This window comes from Chiloscyllium plagiosum, chromosome 18, assembly GCF_004010195.1.
Source record: "Chiloscyllium plagiosum isolate BGI_BamShark_2017 chromosome 18, ASM401019v2, whole genome shotgun sequence".
In the NCBI taxonomy this organism is placed as follows: Eukaryota; Metazoa; Chordata; class Chondrichthyes; order Orectolobiformes; family Hemiscylliidae; genus Chiloscyllium; species Chiloscyllium plagiosum.
In genome coordinates this window covers 65401412-65422689 of record NC_057727.1, presented here as the reverse complement: position 1 = coordinate 65422689, position 21278 = coordinate 65401412, and the positions used below count along the sequence as shown (strand labels likewise).

At 41.2% G+C, this 21278-nt stretch overlaps 1 protein-coding gene across 1 annotated transcript in view; it reads left to right on the top strand.

Annotated features, from left to right (window-relative positions):
* Positions 1 to 21278, top strand: part of dnah1 (dynein, axonemal, heavy chain 1) — a 420700-nt gene that overhangs the window by 23921 nt on the left and 375501 nt on the right. The window contains exons 6-7 of the mRNA XM_043708503.1: positions 8130 to 8286; positions 18053 to 18185. Of these exons, the coding sequence (XP_043564438.1) occupies positions 8130 to 8286; positions 18053 to 18185 (290 nt within the window). The remainder of the gene's footprint in view (positions 1 to 8129; positions 8287 to 18052; positions 18186 to 21278) is intronic.

Sequence of the window (21278 nt, the reverse complement as noted above, 5' to 3'; positions counted from 1 at the left end):
TAGTTTAACACACTTGCTACAAAGTGTGACCTGTACTGTCTTCCGCTTGTCTCCAAATTGCTAATGTGATTGGGAAATAAAAAATGCTCTCACTATACCTGGAATTGGTGCAGTAAATGTTATTTCCCTTCTGAGGATGTGGGCTCTGCTTGTGGATGATGTGAGGCTGTTCAAAGGACAATTGCATTAATAGGGCACATACACTGTTCAATGCAATGATCAATGTTCCGTCTAAGCCGCAGGTTTGTGCACAGCTATCAGCATGCTGACGCCATTTGCAGCAATAACTTTTGATTCCAAAAATTGTTGCCATGCACAGACTTCAGAGGTTTGCACAGAAGAAAAATAATTATCAAGGACACTTGTAAAATATATACCCATATGTGTTGAATTCTGCATGTGAAATGCATGCAGTGACCAACAATGTGGAATACTGGCATGAGCATTTTTAAAGATGCAGTTGATTGTGACAAATTGGTTATACTCATCTCTGTGAAGCAGAAGTAATTACAGATGACTCCAAATGTGGTAGCCACACGCCAGAAAAATAATCCAAAAGCTCATAGACTACACAAGAGCATGGAGTTTACTTCTTTTCACCTTGAGCTGGAAGTATTTGACAGAATGGTCTTAAACAATGCTTTTTTATTTGGATGATGTTGGTGGGCATGCCTGGAAGGTTGCAGAACAAGGTTCCAGCAATCCTACTGCAGTTAAATCTCTTCATGTATTTGCATGACATAACTTGTGCGACATACATTAGACCAAGGTCCGCTATACCAAGTATTCTGTGGTCCTCTTTGTTAAAATTGTTATGGACCAGGCCAGAACCTTCAAAACATTTCAGGAAGGTAGCGCAGACCATAACATTGCTAGTTGTTTTAAGCTGGTGTAAAGTGGGTGTTCCGGGTGAGAATCAGCTGGTCAAACCACTTAGTTTCTAAACAAAACAGAATTTATTTCCAATTTATTGACAGGATGCAGAGATGGGCTGAGAGGTGGCAGATGGAGTTCAACCAGGATAAATGCGAGGTGATGCATTTTGGAAGGTCGAATTTGAAAGCTGAGTACAGGATTAAGGATAGGATTCTTGGCAGTGTGGAGGAACAGAGGGATTTTGGTGTGCAGGCACATAGATCCCTTAAAATGGCCACCCAAGTGGAAGGGTTGTTAAGAAAGCATATGTGTTTTCGCTTTCATTAACAGGGGGATTGAGTTTAAGAGTCGTGAGATCTTGTTGCAGCTCTATAAAACTTTGGTTAGACCGCACTTGGAATACTGCGTCCAGTTCTGGTCGCCCTATTTATAGGAAAGATGTGGATGCTTTGGAGAGGGTGCAGAGGAGGTTTACCAGGATGCTGTCTGGACTGGAGGGCTTATCTTATGAAGAGAGGTTGACTGAGCTCGGACTTTTTTCATTGGAGAAAAGGAGGAGGAGGGGGACCTAATTAGATTAGATTAGATTAGATTACTTACAGTGTGGAAACAGGCCCTTCGGCCCAACAAGTCCACACCGCCCCGCCGAAGCGCAACCCACCCATACCCCTACACTTACCCCTTACCTAACACTACGGGCAATTTAGCATGGCCAATTCACCTGACCTGCACATCTTTGGACTGTGGGAGGAAACCGGAGCACCCGGAGGAAACCCACGCAGACACTGGGAGAACGTGCAAACTCCAGACAGTCAGTCGCCTGAGGCGGGAATTGAACCCGGGTCTCTGGCGCTGTGAGGCAGCAGTGCTAACCACTGCACACCAAAATTGAGGTATACAAGATAATAGAGTCGATAGCCAGAGACTATTTCCCAGGGCAGAAGTGACTACAGTCGCCTGAGGCGGGAATTGAACCCGGGTCTCTGGCGCTGTGAGGCAGCAGTGCTAGGAGGAGGGGGACCTAATTGAGGTATACAAGATAATAGTGTCAATAGCCAGAGACTATTTCCCAGGGCAGAAGTGACTAACACGAGGGGTCATCGTTTTAAGCTGGTTGGAGGAAAGTATAGAGGGGATGTCAGAGGCGGGTTCTTTACACAGAAAGTTGTGAGAACATAGAATGCATTACCAGCAGCAGTTGTGGAAGCAAGGTCATTGGGGACATTTAAGAGACTACTGGACATGCATATGGTCACAAAAATTTGAGGGTGCATACATGAGGATCAGTGGTCGGCACAACATCGTAGGCTGAAGGGCCTGTTCTGTGCTGTGCTGTGCTGTTCTATCTATCTATCAATCTATCAATCCTAAATGAAACACAAACAACAGAAAACAGAATACCGGATAACTTAACCTCTCTGTAAACCCAACAGATCACCCCAAATTAATGATGCTGTTCCAAATATTTGCAACAATCCCCATAAACACCCCTTGGCACAAAAGGAAAAATCAAACATAAGTTCTTACAATATAAAAGTCAGAGAGAGAGTACCAGCCTGGATCTGCTTCTGTGGGTCCAGCAGCTATTTTTCACACATTACTTCTTAAAAAAAACAAACCAGACAAAAGCTGTGCTGGGAGAACTGGCCACTCCCCTTTCATTGCACAGGTGTTTTTTTTTAAACTTGAAAGCCTTCTGTCTGAGGCAGTATCTATTAGCTATTATCAAATTGGCCGTAAAACTCTTCAGCACCCAGACCTTTCGAAGTCTGTGTCGTTTATAACCTCTCTGAAAAAAAAGCCAAGGACTGCATAACCTTGTTAAAGGAGCAGACCTTTCCCCTTAAAAAAAAGAACCATCAGTATCCAAAGGTGGATTCATTTTAAAGTCCCTTAAAAACTTGTTAGTATTCTAAAACACAAATAGACATTACACTGACTAAAAATGTGCAAACATGCACAACTATATTCCATTTCAATCTGTTGTACTCCTGCCACTGAACACTTCTGTTTTTTCATTCGAGTCTTGACAATGTTTCGGCAATCACGTTTTCTCATCCTGCCACATGTACAATTTTCAAATTGAATGGCTGTAACAACAAGGCATTTTTGTCCTTGAATTTCTCCACAACTTCAGTGGGTTATGATCAGTATCTATAATTGTCTCAGATATGTTACTAGTAACATAAACACTGAAATGTTGTAATGCCAACACCAAGCTCAAAGTCTTCTTCTCAACCATCAAATATTTCTGCTGATGGATGTTTAACTTCCTGGAGAAATACCCGATAGGTCTTTCTATCTTCTTGTCATTTTCTTGCAAGAGCTGAACACCGACACCCACATCACTTGCGTTGATAGCCACCTTGAATGGCATTGTGTAATTAGGTGTGGCTATTAATGGTGCAGTGGTTAACACAGCTTTCAGGCTGTCAAATGCCTTCTGACAGTCCGCTGTCCACTGAAACTTCTTGCCTTCCTTTAACAGTTCAGTGAGTGGAGCAGCCACACTGCTAAAGTTTGGTACAAAGTTTTGCTGAAGTCCACTCAATCCCAGGAAACAAAGTACTGCTCCTTTTGTCAATGGTATTGGAAACTCCCCAATTACTTTTGTCTTTGCATCCTGTGGGGCCATTTGTCCATGTACAATGACATGACCCAAGAAGGTGACTTGGGATTTGGCAAATTCACTTTTGCCCAGGTTTATCACCAAGCCTGCCTTCCGAAGCTGATCGAACAAGTCTGATAAATGTTGTAAATGTTCCTTCCATCTGTGACTAACAATCACCATATTATCGATATATACAACACAATTGGGTAGTCTGGCAATGATCTTATTAGTTAGTCTCTGAAATGTGGCTGGAGCATTTTTCATGTCAAATGAAAATGACTTTAAATTGATACATGGAGGAGAACGTGAGGACTGCAGATGTTGGAGATCGGAGTCGGAGAGTGTGGTACTGGAAAAGCACAGCCTGATGAAACGTCAACTCCCCTTCTCCTCGGATGCTGCTTGACCGGCTGTGCTTTTCCAGCACCATACTCTTTGACTTTAAACTGATACAGTCCATTCGGCATTATGAAAACTGAAATTGCCTTTGCTCTTTCTGACAAAGATACCTGCCAGTATCCTCTGCTAAGTCCAACTTAGAAATATAAGTTGTTTGTCCTACCTTCTCAACACAGTCTTCCAAATGCAGAATTGGATTTACATTAATCTTTGTAACTGCATTGACTTTGCGATAGTCCACACATAACCATTGGGTACTATCTGATTTTGGCATCATTACTATGAGTGAGCCCCAGTCACTGTAATTCACTTCAATTTTGTTGTCTTGGATATCACCTTCAATCTGCTGTGCCAACTTTAGAGGTTTATGCCTCTAAGAACGTTCCTTAATCGGAACAGCATCTCCTATATCTACATCATGCATAATTAGGTTAGTACTTCCCAACTAATTTTCACTAATCTCCCCATAAGATAGTAATAACTCTTTTAGGTAATTTCGATTTTCCATTTCAAGGGTAACTCAATAATTTATCCCAATATTTGACAATTTCCTCATTGTCCAATTTAATTTGAGGAATGTCCAATTCAGAATCCTCTGAACTTGGTTCTTCCCTCTGTGTTGTAATCAATAACACATCCTCCTCTTGCTTTCCTTCCCTGTCAAAATACCTTTTGAGCATATTCACATGACACATGCTGTGAGATTTTGTTCTGTCCGGACTCCCTATCAAGTAGTTTACTCACTCAATTTCCTTTCGACTTGATAAGGTCCACCAAACTTTGCTTTTAAAGGTTCATCTATCACTGGAAGTAACACTAATACCTTATCCTCAATAGCAAAATTGCGAGTTTTTGATTTCTTGTCTGCTTCCTGTATCATTGTCTGCTGTGATACTTTTAAATGCTGTATAGCCAACTCCCCAACTCTATTTAATCATTCCTTAAAATTTGATACATAGTCCAAATATGTGATCTCTGAATTCTGACTTACCATTTTCTCCTAAATCAATTTTAATGGTCCTCTTACTTCATGCCCAAAAACTAATTTAAATGGACTGAATTTGGTTGATTCATTTGGTGCATCACTGATCGCAAAAAACACACATGGATTTCCCTTATCCCAAATGTCTGAGTAGTCTTGACTATCAGGCCTCAACACGGTCTTTAATATCTGATGCTACCTTTCTAATGTTCTCTGCGACTCTGGATGGTACGCAGTAGATTTGAATTGATTTTTTCCTAAGGTGTCCATAACTTCCTTGAATAATTTTGATGTGAAGGTTGACCCTTGATCTGATTATATCTCTGATGGTAGTCTGTATCTAATGAAAAATCTGAGTAATTCCTCTAAAATCCTTTTAGCTGTGATATTGCATAGTGGAACAGCCTCTGGAAATCTAGTCAACACATCCATTATTGTTAACAAATACTAATTTCCACTTTTTGTTTGAGGTAGAGGACCTATGCAATCAATTAAGACTCTTGTAAAAGGTTCCTCGAATGCAGGATTAGGTATTAAAGGTACGGGTTTTATTACTACCTGCAGTTTTCCAATTACCTGACATGAATGACACATCTGGCAAAATTCAACTACACCCTTGTGCAGTCCAGGCCAGTAAAAATGCTTTTGTATTTTAGCTTGTGATTTTCTCGCTCCTAAGTGACCCCTATGTGGTAGCTCATGCGTCACTCGCAACACCTCCTTTCTATACCACACTGGTAATACAATTTGATGAACTTTTGCCCATTTCTCATCTGCCTCAATATCTGATTGTCTCTATTTCCTCATTAAGCCATCATTTTTAAGACAATAGCATGCAGGGATACACTTGGATTCCTTTTCTGTGTATGCTTTTTGATACAATTGCTTTAAGTTTCCATCTTTCTGCACTCACTTAATTTGTCTGAGTAAAGATGTCTGAATTGTCATCTATCTGCTCCTGGCCAACAGGATTTCTGCTAATTTCACTTCAATGTTCTTATCTGTACTCTTTGATATGTCCTGTTCTAGCTGGTGACTTTGTGACCTCATTACCACACAGTCAGGAAAAATTCCAGGATGTCCTGCAATACTTCAGTTGCCTGAGTTTCCAACGGCTTTTCTCAACCATTCCTACTGATGAATCTGCTATATCATTAGCAAGGACAAATTGTATTCCTGAAGCTGAGAGTTTATCTAATACTCCTACCACGACTTCTCCATTCTTCACTACACACTCACTTTATATAATTGAGTGCTTTGAGTCTCACCGTAAATTCCCGCTACTAGAAACTTTTCTGGCAATAGTCCTTTTTAACATTACAGTGCAGTACAGGCCCTTCGGCCCTCGATGTTACGCTGACCTGTGAAACCAATCCGAAGCACATCTAACCTACACTATTCCATTTTCATCCATATGTCTATCAATGACTAATAAAAGGCCCATAAAGTTGGCGAGTCTACTACTGTTGCAAGCAGTGCGTTCTATACCCCTACTACACTTTGAGTAAAGAAACTACCCCTGACATCTATCCTATATCCATCACCCCTCAATTTAAAGCTACGTCTCCTCATGCTACTCCCCTTCTTGAACAAGAAAACAACATTTACTATCCTCCAGTCTTCTGACATTATTCCTGTAGACCATGATCAGACGATGGCGACATAAAGATCAAAGCCAACGGCTCAGCAATCTCCTCCATGGGCTTCCCAGATAATCCTAGGATAAATCCCATCTGGCCTGGGGTCTTATCTATTTTCAAATTGCTAACACCTCCTTGTGAACCTCAATCCCATCAGGAGTACATATCTTGTCACCTTTCAGGAGTACAGTCTGAGAGGATACATCTATGCTCAGTCTCAGACAGGACATTTATAATGGTGTTATCAGTCATGGTTGCAGGGGTTAGCCCTTGTCTCCCAGCGACCATCCTTGCACACAACCCTTGGAATGAAGCAGGAAACTAAAAGCTCCAAGGATGTAGGCATCATGGCAGTTTCCAGAGGATTTGGTAAGGCCTGAAAATTGTGACACTGATGATCATAGATAACTTGTACAGAGACTAAAATGAAGACTTTTCTATTTCTGATGTCAGCCACATTATATGATGCATTGTATACAGTCTATAGCACCCTGTACCTGGGCAAATCCGGTTATGCTGGCAAAGTCTACTAACCTTACCATGGGGAGACAAGGTGAACCTGTGTGATCTGGTACAAATTGTATTAGTTAACATCCTTGATAAATTCGTAGGTTGAGAATTTAGAGATTGTACATAGGACTCCAATGGATCACTGGAAGCAGTCAGTTGCATAAAAAATTAGCATAGTTGCCACCTTGCCAGTCACCAGGGTAGGATGACCACTCACCTTTTCATTTTTCAAGTCTTTTCCAGCAGATGACACAATTCTATGATAGTGTCCTGGGACTTCCTCAGTCTACAGCATAAATATACCTTGTTCATCTGGAGGAAGTGGCTTCAAGGGTGATAAACACTGAGCCCAATGTATGTCCTCCATAATGTAAGGAGATCTTCAGCGCAACCTCTGTGTGGAAGCTGCTCAGCAGCTGCTGATGATAGTTGCTGGATATAGTTTAGCTGGGACAATTGTCCCTCCAACATGGAGTAGAAAATGGCCTTCTTGAAGATGAGATTCTGATGCTTGGATTACTCTGGGGTACCATGCAGTATGCTCTAGACAGTGTGCTATATAACTCTTGCATGCTGTTCTCTGTACAACTGCAGCAGGCAAACAGTGGATGTGAAAGATGCTAAAGAGCTGAGAGGTAGGACCAGTCTTCCAAGGCACACGATTAAGATGTTGATGAGAAGAAACATTAGTTTCAGCATGGTAGAATACTGCAGCGTCGAGTGCAACCAGCCAGACAGGACTTAATTATAACCTGATTCTAATAGATATGAGCTGAGTGAGGTCATTATTCACTGACTGTAAATTATTTGATTTTCGAAAGGCAGTCAGTCCTGGTTTATTCCCAGAAGCAAATGTAATTTTTCTGTTTGTTTTTTTCTTTGCTTTTCCAGTTGTTGAATAAAACACATTGAACAACCATAAGATGTTATACAATGCTGGGCATTAGAGAAAAGCACTCCTTCAGATAGAGTTCAAATATGCTATGGTGCTAAGGATGGGTAAATCCTGTAGCTTCATCTATGCTATTGCAATTTAGTTGGTTATTAAATGCTGATTAGACCATGTTCAGTAAAAGTGTCTAATATTATGTAATTTCTGGTTTTCTAACAGACGAAGACGACTGTACCAAAGTTATAATCTGAAACAGCTGCTTAAGATAGAAGGAATTAATTCAGACAAGTTGATGCCACGTCACTCTGGACCAGAAAGATATCGTGCCAAGACTGGGAAGAATCCACCACAGTTCACAGCATACCTACCTTTAGAGGTGCTGCACAGTTCTCTCCATAGTTAGATACTTGTGTATTTACAAATGAATGGCTGACATATTCAGAATACAAACTTCTCACCATTAATTTAACAGGACCGTATGTTTATGCATTTTAAAACTACTTGGCACTTAAGAGTCATAGAGATGTACAGCACAGAAATCCAACTTATCCATGCCGACCAGATATCCCAACCTAATCAAGTCCCATCTGCCAGCACTTGGCCCATGTCCCTCTAAACCCTACTTATTCATATACTCATCCAGATGTTTTTAAATTTTGCAATTGTACCAGCCTCCACCACTTCGTCTGGCAACTCATTCCATACACACACCACCGTCTGCTTGAAAAGTTGCCCCTTAGGTCGCTTTTATATATTTCCCCTCTCACCCTAAACATATGTACTCTAGTTCTAGATTCCCCCATCCCAGGGAAAAGACTTTGTCTGTTTATCCTACCCATACCCCTCATGATTTTATAAACCTCTGAGGTCACCCCTCAGCCTTCGATGCTCCAGGGAAAACCGTGCCAGCCTATTCAGCCTCTCCCTATAGCTTAAATCCCTGAACCCGAGGAACATCCTTGTAAATCTTTTCTGAACTCTTTCAAGTTTCACAACATCCTTCTGATAGGAAGGAGACCAGAATTGCATGCAACATTCCAACAGTGTCCTAACCAATGTCCTGTACAGCCACAACATGACCTCCCAACTCCTGTACCCAATGCTCTGACCAGTAAAGGAAAGCATACCAAACGCCTTCAATCAAGTTTGTGAAACATGATTTCCCACGCACAAAGCCATGTTGACTATCCCTAATCAGTCTTTACCTTTCCAAATATGTGTAAATCCTATCCCTCAGGATTCCCTCCAACAACTTGCCCACTGCCAACGTCAAGCCTACTGGTCTATAGTTCCCTGGCTTGTCCTTACCACCTTTTTAAATAATGGTACCAAGTTAACCAATGTCCAGTCTTGTGGCACCTACCTATCAATGATACAAATATCTCAGCAAGGGGCCTATCAATCACTTCCCTAGCTTCCCACAGAGTTCTAAGGTACAGTTGATCAGGTCCTGGGGATTTATCCACCCTTATGCGTTTCAAGACATCTAGCACTTCCTCCTCTGTAATATGGACATTTTTCAAGATGTCACCATCTATTTGCATACATTCTATATCTTCTTTGTCCTCCACTGTAGGAAACACTGATGCAAAATACTTGTTCAGTATCTCCCCCATCTCCTGCGGCTCCACACAAAAGCTGCCTTGCTGATCTTTGAGGGGCCCTATTCACTCCGTAGTTACCCTTTTGCCCTTAATGTATTTGTTAAAAATGCTTTGGATTCTCCTTAACCCTATTTGCGAAAGCTACCTCATGTCACCTTTTTGTCCTCCTGATTTCCCTCTTAACTATACTCCTACTGCCTTTATACTCTTCTAAGGATTCACTCGACCTCACCTCTGTATACCTGACATATGCTTCCTTCTTTTTCTTAATCAAATCCTCAATTTCTACAGTCATCCAGCATTCCCTACACCTACCAGCTTTCCTTTCACTCTAACAGGAATACACTGTCTCTGGACTCTCGTTATCTCATTTCTGAAGGCTTCCCATTTTCTAGCCGTCCCTTTACCTGCGAACATCTGCCCCCAATCAGCTTTTGAAAGTTCTTGCTTAATACTGTCAAAGGTAGCCTTCCTTCAGTTTTGAACTTCAACTTTTAGATCTGGTCTATCCTCTTCCATCACTATTTTAAATCTAATAGAATTATGGTCACTGGCCCCAAAGTGCTCCCCCACTGACACCTCAGTCACCTGAGGTGCCTTATTTCTCAAGAGTAGGTCAAGTTTTGCACCTTCTCTAGTAGGTACATCCACATACAGAATCAGAAAATTTTCTTGTACACGTTTATCAAATTCCTCTCCATCTAAACCCTTAACACTATGGCAGTCTCAGTCTATGTTTGGAAAGTTAAAATCCCCTACCATAACCACCCTATTCTTCTTACAGATAACTGAGATCTCCTTACAAATTTGTTTCTCAATTTCCCTCTGACCGTTAGGGGGTCTATAATACAATCGGAATAAGGTGATCATCCCTTTCTTATTTCTCAGTTCCACCCAAATAACTTCCCTGGATGTATATCTGGGAATATCCTCCCTCAGCACAGCTGTAATGCTATCCCTTATCAAAAACACCACTCTCCCTCCTCTCTTGCCTCCCGTTCTGTCCTTCTTATAGCATTCGTTTCCTGGAACATTAAGCTGCCAGTCCTGTCCATCCCTGAGCCACGTTTCTGTAGTTGCTTTGATATACCAATCCCATGTTCCTAACCATGCTCTGAGTTCAACTGCCTTCCCTGTTATGCTTCTTGCATTGAAATAAATACAGTTTAATTCATCAGTCCTACCTTGTTCCCTGCTCTGTCCCTGCCTGTCCTGACTGTTTGGCTCGCTTCTTTTCTCAACTATATCAGTCTCAGATTAGAGTGTGCTGGAAAAGCACAGCAGGTCAGGCAGCCTCCGACAAACAGGAATATCGACATTTTGTGCAAAAGCCCTTCATCGTGAATGAGGCTGGGAGGCTTGGGATTGGAGAGATGTACCAGTCTCAGATTGATCTCTTTCCTCAGCATCTCCTAGGCCCCAATCCCCCTTCTTACTAGTTTAAGTTCTCCTGAGCAGCTCTAGCAAATCTCCCTGCCAGAATGTTAGACCCCTTCCAATTCAGATGCAATCTGTCCTTTTTGTACATGTCACTTCTATCCAGAAAAGATTCCAATGATCTAAAAATGTGAATCCTTCTCCCATATACCAGCTCCTCAGCCATGCATTCATCTGATCTATCCCTCTATTCCTACCCTCACTAGCTCGTAGCACCGGGAGTAATCCAGATATTACTACCCTCGAGGACCTCGTTTTTAAATTCTTGCCTAACTTTCTATGTTCTCCCTTCAGAATCTCATCCTTTTCCCTTCCTATGTCGTTGGTACCAATGTGGACAATGATCTCCTGCTGATCCCTCTCCCCCTTGAGAACATTTTGCACCCTCTCTGAGACATCCTTGATCCTGGCACCAGGAAAGCAACACACCATTTTGATTTTTCACTACTGGCTGCAGAAATGCCTGTCTATGCCTGTGGCTAGAGAATCTCCGAACACAATCAATCACTTGGATCCCGACTTACCCCACATTACAGTACAGCCTGTCTTGATACCAGAAACCTGGCTGTTTGTGCTACATTCCCCTCAAAGTCCATCACTCACTACACTTTCCAAAACAGCATACCTGTTTGAAACTGGGATAACCACAGAAGACTCCTGTACTACGTGCCTACTTCTCCTATCTTTCTTGGAATTAACCCAGCTACCTGGTTGTATCTGCGGCTTTTCTCCCTCCCCATAACTGTCATCTATCACATCCCCTAGCTCTTGTAAATTCCTCAATGCCTCTAAATGTCGCTCCAGTAATCCATTTGATCTGACAGGATTCGCAACCAATGAAATTTATTGCAGATATAATCTTCAGTAACCTGTAAACACTTTTGAAACTCTCACATTTGAGAAGAAGAGCATATCACTCCACTAAAGACCATTTTTCTCCTTCCAATCTACAGACCCTTCTTTTAGTAGTGATCAGATATGGTAAATGTTCAAGGAACAGTTTTGGTGACGGTATTACTAATGTATGTATTTTCTGTCAAAATGTATAAATTGAAAGAAATTGAATTGCTCTTTATTTTTGCTACCAACAAGTTGAGTAATGTTACTGCTGAAAATAGAACACCTTTGCATCAGTATCAACAATACTTTTCTCACCTGATTGCATAGCTGCAGGGTTAGTTTTTTTTCCCAAATGTCCCAACAAGCATGCCTAATTCCCAAACTCAAATACTATTTAATTCACTGTATAAGTAATCCTGTGGCCTTTTGTATTAGAAATTTATGCTAAGTTGTGAACACTGATCAATAGGTATTGGATAAAAACTAGTGCTCATTTCGCAATAGCTCTAAAACCAAGAAAGATCGAAGACTTTTCTCTAAAAGTCTGACCAGGATTTAAGGAAAGATTCTGTTGCAATGTGGAAATGGTTTAAAAATGATTAATTCTGCCCGAAATGCAGTAATTTATCAACACATGATTTAGTTTTAATATGAAATACACTTCCTGCTATAAGTCCTAATTCCCATAGGAGTCGATGCTGGGACCTTTGTTATTTACAGAAATGATCTGAATGTACAAGGTATGGTTAGTAAGTTTGTGGATGATACAAAATTAGGAGGTATCGTTAATAGCAGGAAGGTTATCAAAAATTACAATCTTGATCAGATGAGTAAGTGGGCTGAGGATTGGCAAATGCAGTTCAATACAGATAAGTGTGAGGTGTTCCACTTGAGAAGATCAAACAAAGTGTGACATATACAGCAAATGGTAAGGTCCTGAGGAGTGTTGCGGAGTGTCAAGGTAGTAGTGTAACAAGTAGACAGGATAGTGAAGAAGGCATTTAGCATATTGGCCTTCATCAGTTGAGGCATTGAGTGTAGGAGTTGGGATGTTATGTAACATTTGTATAAGTCATTGGTGAGGCTGCACTTGTAGTATTGTGACAGTTTCAGTTGCCATGTTATAGGAAAGACCTAGTTAAAGTGAAAAGAGTGCAAAGAAGAATTATGAGGATGTTGCCAGGACGAGTAGGCCTGAGTTATAGGGAGAGGTTGGCCAGGATAGGACTTTATTCCTTGCAATGTAGGAGAGTGAGAGGTGACCTATTGAGGTGTACAAAGTTATGAAGGGCATAGATAGGATGAATGCATATAGTCTTTTTCCCAGGGATGAGGAATTGAAAACTAGAGAGCATAGGTTTAACGTGAGAGGGGAAAGATTTGAAAAGGACTTGAGGGGCAACTTCTTCACGCAGAGAGTGATGTGTATGTAGAATGGGCTGCCAGAGAAAGTGGTTAAGGCAGGTACAATCGCAAAATTTAAAAAACATTTGTATAGATACATGGATGGGAAGGGTTTAGAGGGATATGGACCAATGCAGGCAATTGGAACTAGCTGAGTGGGCACCATGGTCAGCATGGACCACTTTGGGCTGAAAGGCCTGTTTCCATGCTGTATTACTCCATGACTCTCTTGAAACTTTATTGCTGGAACAGCACAGCAGGTCAGGCAGCATCCAGGGAACAGGAGATTCGACGTTTCGGGCACAGGCCCTTCTTCACAGGCCCTTTCCTGAAGAAGGGCCTGTGCCCGAAACGTCGAATCTCCTGTTCCCTGGATGCTGCCTGACCTGCTGTGCTGTTCCAGCAATAAAGTTTCAACTTTGATCTCCAGCATCTGCAGACCTCACTTTCTCCTCCATGACTCTCTTTACAACCAAATCCCATAGGTCTCGATAAATATCTATCCCAAATTATTACCATGAAACACAAAGTCTTATTGTCAAGATGTTACAATTTGTGACTTCTAATCTGCTGGACTGTTTCAGAATGTATGCAATTTAGAAAATCATACGCAATACATCCACTATATCTGCAATTATTTCTTTTACAACTCTAGGACTTAGTTACATGGAATTATTGGATTTTAGTTTTTCGTATTACTTCAACAATTTTTCTCTCCTGATATTTGTTTACTTAATTCCCTCAATTGTATTAACTTCTAGATTACTCTCTATTTCTGGAATGTAACTGGTGTCTTATGAAAACACAAAATATTTTTGATCAATTTCTCTGGCATTTCCTCATAGTTTCTCCTGTTTCTGCTTCTGAGGGCCCAATATTTATTTTAACTAATTTCTTCCTTTTTGTATACTTCCAAAACCTCTTACAATCTATTTTCATGTTCCTTTACTTTCAGAATCTATTTGTTCCTTTGTATCAAGTTTTGGAGGCCCTTTCTGGTTTTTCAAACACTCCCAAATCCTTAGTGAACTGCTAACATGCACAAAACTATACGATTTAGTAAAATGTTTGAAGAATTAATTACTGTACTGTAGAATGTTATATTTGGCAAAAGTTTCTTCAAATATAATCATAACCATCTTTTGAGGTGGGATAATGTAATCACTTGACCTCAAGTCATCCGGAATAGTGCTCCACGAAAACACTTGAAGATGAACAGGTCCATCCCATGGTGCTTCCGTTGAAGTGAGAAGGTCGTCAAATGTTCCTTGTGGTCTTTTCTACAGAAGGCATATGCAGTATAATTCGAGACCATGTCTTCAATGGTCTTTGACAAACCTGGTCATTAGATGGTCTTTTGGGCCCTTGTCTGGTATTTGATAATGCCCAGGTGTTTCTAGTGTAAACATTGGAGAATTTCCAGCCTGAGGACCCTGGAAATGACAATTTGGTCATTGTAAATGAGCAACTAGTCCATAACTAAGATGACTACACCACTCAAAGCACTGTTTTAAAATACAATTAGTGGGCACGTATGCAGTGGACTCCATATTTGTAAACATTCAGCATCAGCCTTCTGATACCTCCTGAGTATCAGTGGAGGATGGAGTAAATGCTTATGGATGTAGTGCCAATCAAGTGGACTGCTTTGTCCTGGATAGTGCCAAGCTTCTTGAATATTGTTGGAGCTGTACTCATCCAGGCAAGTGGGGAGTATTCCATCATACTTCTGACTTGTGCCTTATAGATGGTGGACAGGCTTTCAGGAGTCAGGAAGTGAGTTACTCGCTGCAGTGTTTCTAGCTTCTGATCTGCTCTTGTAGCCACCAAAGTCTGGTTGGTTAATATCCCAATACTAAGCCTACTCCTATTTCAGAAATTGCTGTAAAAGCTAATTGGTGTGTGTGTGTGTGTAATGGACTGTGAAAAAAAGCACTTGATGGCTGTTGTCTTTAGGGTTTTGCTTTAATACTAGAAGCATTAACAATGTGTTCCAAGAAACTGATGGTGGGTTTGGAAAACCTAACACTTGTACTTAAGTGTGAGACCCAATCTGTGAGTGTATCCTGAGAATGCTCTATCTTAATGAAGCAATGAATAAGAATATGATCCAAAAGGTAGACAACTCCATTAAGGCCTTCTAGGATGCCAATTTTGTTGTGTCCTGTGGCAGAAGTGGTATCCTAATGGCTGGCTGGCAGCAATGTAGTGTTTTCCCAACATAGTGGAGTCATCACACAATGCGTCTAGCCTTCCAGCTTTACTTCTGGAGGCTGAAACATAGAAGTATAGGAACCTTACAGAGTGGAAAGAAGCTACTTGGCTTGTCAGGTCCTGCATCTACTCTCCAAAGAATATCCCACTCAGACCTAGACCCAGACAGAGACCAGCCACCCTATCCTCATAATCCTGTATTTATCGTGGCTAATCCATCTAATCTGCACATCCCTGAACATGACAGGGCAATTTAGCGTGATCAATCCACCTAACTTGCATATCTTTGAACATCTTTCAAGGTTCTCCCATATCCACAGTTAACTGTCACCTGTTGCAGGTTATTACCAAAGAATCTTTTTTTTTTCTGATCTTAGCAGCATCACTTTGAAGTCTAAAAATGGAATTGAAGGCTTTAATGACCTCTTCAGAGATGTGTTTTTCTCACCAACTCTCTGTCATCTTATAATTCCATCAGCAGTTACCAACTGTATAAAGGAACACATTGATCTGATCACATGACCGAACTTTAAGTCTGGTAATGAATAATTGGTTTGACAACTGCTGCAGGTGTTTCTCAAGTGCGTTCTGCCTGGCCAATGGCTTTTCACTTTCCTATCTTTATCAGGATTGACTGGTATTCTTAGTAAATGCTTTGCAGAGTGTTGCTAACATGTTTCACTGCCATGACCAGCCTCTACATGCCTTTGACAGAAGAGGGCAACAATCATACCATCCTGATGCAAACTAATGAACATTTATTGATCATTTACACTACTTACACTATTCATAGAGACACATTTTAGAGGGATTACATTAGAACCTCTTCATAGAGCTATAGAGATGTACAGCATGGAAACAGACCCTTCAGTCCAGCCCATCCATGCCGACAAGATATCCCAACCCAATCTAGTCCCACCTGCCTGCACCCAGCCCATATCCCTTCAAACCCTTCCTGTTCATGTAACCATCCAAATGCCTTTTAAATGTTGCAATTGTACCAGCCTCCACCACTTCCTCTGGCAGCTCATTCCATACACATACCACCCTCTGCGTGAAAAGGTTGCCCCTTTAGGTCCCTTTTATATCTATCCCCTCTCACCGTAAACCTATGCCCTCTAGTTCTGGACTCCCCACCCCAGGGAAAAGACTTTGTTTATTTACTCTATCCATGCCCCTAATAATTTTATAAACCTCTATAAGGTCACCCCTCAATCTCCGACAGTCCAGAGAAAACAGCCCCAGCCTGTTCAGCCTCTCCCTATTGCTCAATTCCTCCAACCCTAGCAACATCCTTGTAAATCTTTTCGGAACCCTTTCAAGTTTCACAACATCTTTCCGATAGGAAGGAGACCAGAACTGCACGCAATATTCCAACTGTGGACTAACCAATGTCCTGTACAGCTGCAACATGACATCCCAAATCCTGTACTCTTCCTTCAGATTACAGTGACATGATCTGACATCACTGATGATGCACTATAATGATGAGCAAATTATACCCCTTGTATTATAGGGCAAAGCAGTTGCTAAAAATCACTTGGAAGAAGTCCTGAGGACAGCAAGGACTCAGTGCTTCTTTCAAATGATGTCCAGCTTGTACTAGTTCATCTGTTGGTAAACAGTGATAGGTGATAGTCAGCAGGAGCTTTCCTTGCCTGTTTCCTCTGATGCTATGAAACCTCATGGGTTGAAGAGTCAATGTTATGAACTAAGACAATTCCCTCCTGACTACATGCTACTGAAGCCGCCATCTCTAGTAGGATTGTCTTGCTGGTGAAATATTGATGAAGGAGTCTAGGACTTTGGCAAGCACTAAGCCTCCCTCAGAGCACTTGGCAGAAATGGCGAAAGCCAGTGATGCTCTTAAGGCAAGCAGAGTTCTCTTAACTTCAATTCGACTTCAGAAATATCAATGAGATTCTGATGTCAAAAACCAACTATCCTTCCTTTCCCTTCCAATGTAACTGCTTAGTAATGTTAATGGGCCAGGAAACTAAATTCAGTATACTGGGTAAGATGTCAATCTTGTACTAGCTGGGAGGGGGGAGTGGGGAGAAATTGATAGTGGGGCAGAGTATGGTTATGGGAAAATTTATTGTAAGTTAAGTATTATTATTACTATTCCTTTACTTGGTTGAGAACTTTATTTCAAAATGGAAGTGTTTGGATTAGGTCATATTATTTGTTCATGAAATGTTGTTAGAGTCCAAAGTAGATTAAGTACCTAAATAATGGACAGCATGGTGACTCAGTGGTTAGCACTGCTGCCTCACAGCGCCAGGGACCCAGGTTTGATTCCAGCCTAGGGCAACTGGCTGTGTGGAGTTTGTACATTCTTCCCATGCCTGCGTGGGTTTCCTGCAGGTGCTCTGGTTTCCTCCCACAATTCAAAGATGTGCAGGTTGGGTGAATTGGTAATGCTAAACTGCCCATAGTGTTCAGGGATGTGTAGGGTAGGTGCATTCGATTGGGGTAAGAGTAATAATGTAGGGGACTTGGTCTGGTGGTTTACTCTTCAGAGGGTCGATGTGGACCCATTGGGCTGAATGGCCTGTTTCCACTCTGTAGGGATCCTATTAAATTTCATTGCATCTGTCCAATCTAAGTACATGACTATGATTTTCTGTTGACATGCTGTAGGTGTTTGATGATGAAGAATTTGAATGTCGGACACCAGAAGAATGGTTACAACTTGGCTATGAAGAAAGATCTAATGTTAGGAAACCTATCCCAGGAAAAGCACTGCTACCCAAAGATGACAAGTTGGGACATGGTAAAGAACAACAGAAATAATGCAGTGTAACTAATGTTGTGATTTTGAATGTTATTCTTGTAATTGCTGTAAATTATGTGTTTCTCTGGTCAGTGACTACTTTCAAAAAACATAATTATATCTGCATATGTCATAGACTTAATAGAGGATAAAATAATACATTTGGTTTTCAGCCCATCTATCAGTTTAAACATTCACTCCCTCTATCACTGATGTGCATGGTATATACTGCTGCCGCTCTGCAGGATACACAGCAGTGATTCACCCAGGGTCCTTCAACATCACCTTCCAACCACACAATCTATACCACTTAGAACGTCAAGGGAGGCAAAACATGGAAACTGTGTCACTTGCAGGCTTCCCTTGAAGTTACACGCCAGCCTGACTTGGAATTATCATTGTCACTGAGTAAAAAACCTGCAGCAAAACCCTTTGGAGCAACAGCATGGATATATTTGCACCAGATACACTGCTGTGCTTTGAGGAGTAGTTCACCACCACCTTCTGATTCTCAATTAGGGATGAACAACAAATGCTGGTGTTGCCAGCAATATTCACACACAATGAAAAACGTAAATAATAAGATATAAAGTTATATATAAATTGTGCTGAGTGGGTCACATCAGCCTATTTCTAAATCATTGAAAACTTTTGTCAGGATTTGTCAATGGCAAAATTCATTTTTTTTAATTGATATTTTTATTGAAAATTTAACATTTTTACAAGTTTACAAAAATAAAAAAAATCCCAAGTATAAACATCGATATACAATTAAATCTTAAATAAATAATAACCAAAATTTAACAAAAGAAAAATACCGAGGAAAAAAAACAAAACTCAACTAACTACTAATCTAACCTACAACTAACCAGAGTGTATAATTAAGTCTCTTACATTATTCAAATAAGAGAAAGAAATAAAAAACCGACGGATAACACGGAAATTGGAGAGTGAGATACGTGCTTGGAATGTGTTAATATCAAATGTAACAAAACCCGTATTCGTGCGGGATTCCTCTCCCAAGGGGCCCCGGACCAGCCAGGTTCGAATCTCAATTAAATAAAAGCCCTTGTTAGGATGGCCGAAATATCCGAAAGAGGGTTGGAATATAAAAGCACTGTTGTGCTACTGAGACTTTATAAAGCTCTGGTTAGGCCCCATTTGGAGTACTGTGTCCAGTTTTGGTCCCCACACCTCAGGAAGGACATACTGGCACTGGAGCGTGTCCAGCGGAGATTCACACGGATGATCCCTGGAATGGTAGGTCTAACATATGAGGAACGGCTGAGGATCCTGGGATTGTATTCATTGGAGTTTAGAAGATTAAGGGGAGATCTAATTGAAAATTACAAGATAATACATGGCTTGGAGAGGGTGGAAGCTAGGAAATTGTTTCCGTTAGGCGAGGAGACTAGGACCCGTGGACACAGCCTAAGAATTAGAGAGGGTAAATTCAGAATAGAAATGCGGAGACATTTCTTCAGCCAGAGTGGTGGGCCTGTGGAATTCATTGCCCGAATGGCCTTACTTCCGCTCCTATGTCTTATGGTCTTATCTGTATTTATATAATTCAAGAAGGGCTGCCACATTTTATGGAATAATTCGGTCTTTTGGTGCACCATATTTGTCAGGAAGTCAAGGGGAATACATTCCATAATTAATCTGTGCCAATTTGAAAGTCTAGGGGGGCCCTCAGCCACCCAGTTTACCAAAATATTTTTCCTTGCACAGAAAGAGAGAATAGAAAATAATCTCTTCCCGTGCATATCCAGGGAGGGTAAGTTCGAAAAGCCCAAAAGGAGAGATACAGGGTCCACTCTAATTTCTGTTCCTAAGGTTTCTGTCAGAGCACTTGCTACCTTAGTCCAATATCTACGGATCTTATGACCGGTCCATAGGCAATATACAAGAGTGCCCACCTCTATTTTACATTTGGGACACATTGGAGATGCTCCTGCCTTAAATTTTGCCAATCGATCTGGTGCTATATGGGCCCTATGAAGTATCTTCAGCTGAATATCCTGAGTTCTGTTGCAGATGGTGATTCTTCTGGCGTTTTCCCAAATGTCATTCCACGTTTCTTTAGAGATTTCTAGTCCCAAATCCTGATCCCATGTTTTAAGCAGATTGTCCATATCTCCCAATACTTCATCAGGTAGTCAATGATAAATAGTACTGACGGAAGATACCTCCATTGGTCGTAGCACTTTACAGTCTCTATTTGAATTTATAAAGACTATCTAGTAACGTAGTTTTCTTCTGTATGTAATCTCAAATTTGGAAGTATCGAAAGAGGTCTCCATTAGGTAATCCGAATTTCTGACGCAGATGTTCAAAAGACATCAGGACCCCTTCTTTAAATAGATCCCCTAAACAAGAGGTACCCCTGGATCTCCAGAGTTTGAAAGTGGCATCTGTAAACACTGGTTGAAATCCCCATGCTCCCACTATCGGAGCATAGGGGGATGTTTTATGCGAGTTGCCCTCGTTTTGCCGCATTATATTCCAAGCCTTAATTGTGTTTAGTATTATAGGGTTTTTACAGTGATCCGTAATGATTTTCCTCTTGTCTGAAAATAAAAGGTTAATAAGTGGGTATTTTATTTGAGAAGCCTCGATGTCCAGCCAGATTGATTGTGGATCAGACAAGACCCAATCAGCTATGTAACTTAATAGGGAACTTAACTGATATTTCCCAAAATCTGGGAAGTCCAATTCTCCCCTTGCCTGTGGAAGCTGTAGCTTCTTAAGCTTAATGAGGCCCTGTCTATGATTCCAGGTAAAGGAATCCAACAGCCATATAATTTACGTAGTGCCAGCATCACTTAAAGCATTCTCATAGGGTATAGGAGATGGGGCAGGACATTTATTTTAATTAGTGCTATTATACCTAGCCAGGAAATTGGAAGGTCTCCCCATCACTGGAGGTCCTGCCTTATCCTTTCCAGTAAATGCACAAAATTAGCCTTATTCAACTGACCAAACACTGGAGTGATAAAAATGCCTAAATAGAAGAAGCCCTCCAGGGACCAGTGAAAGGGAAAAAGGGATCCGTCCGCTAAGCGGGGTATCATAGCAAGGCCACCCATTGGC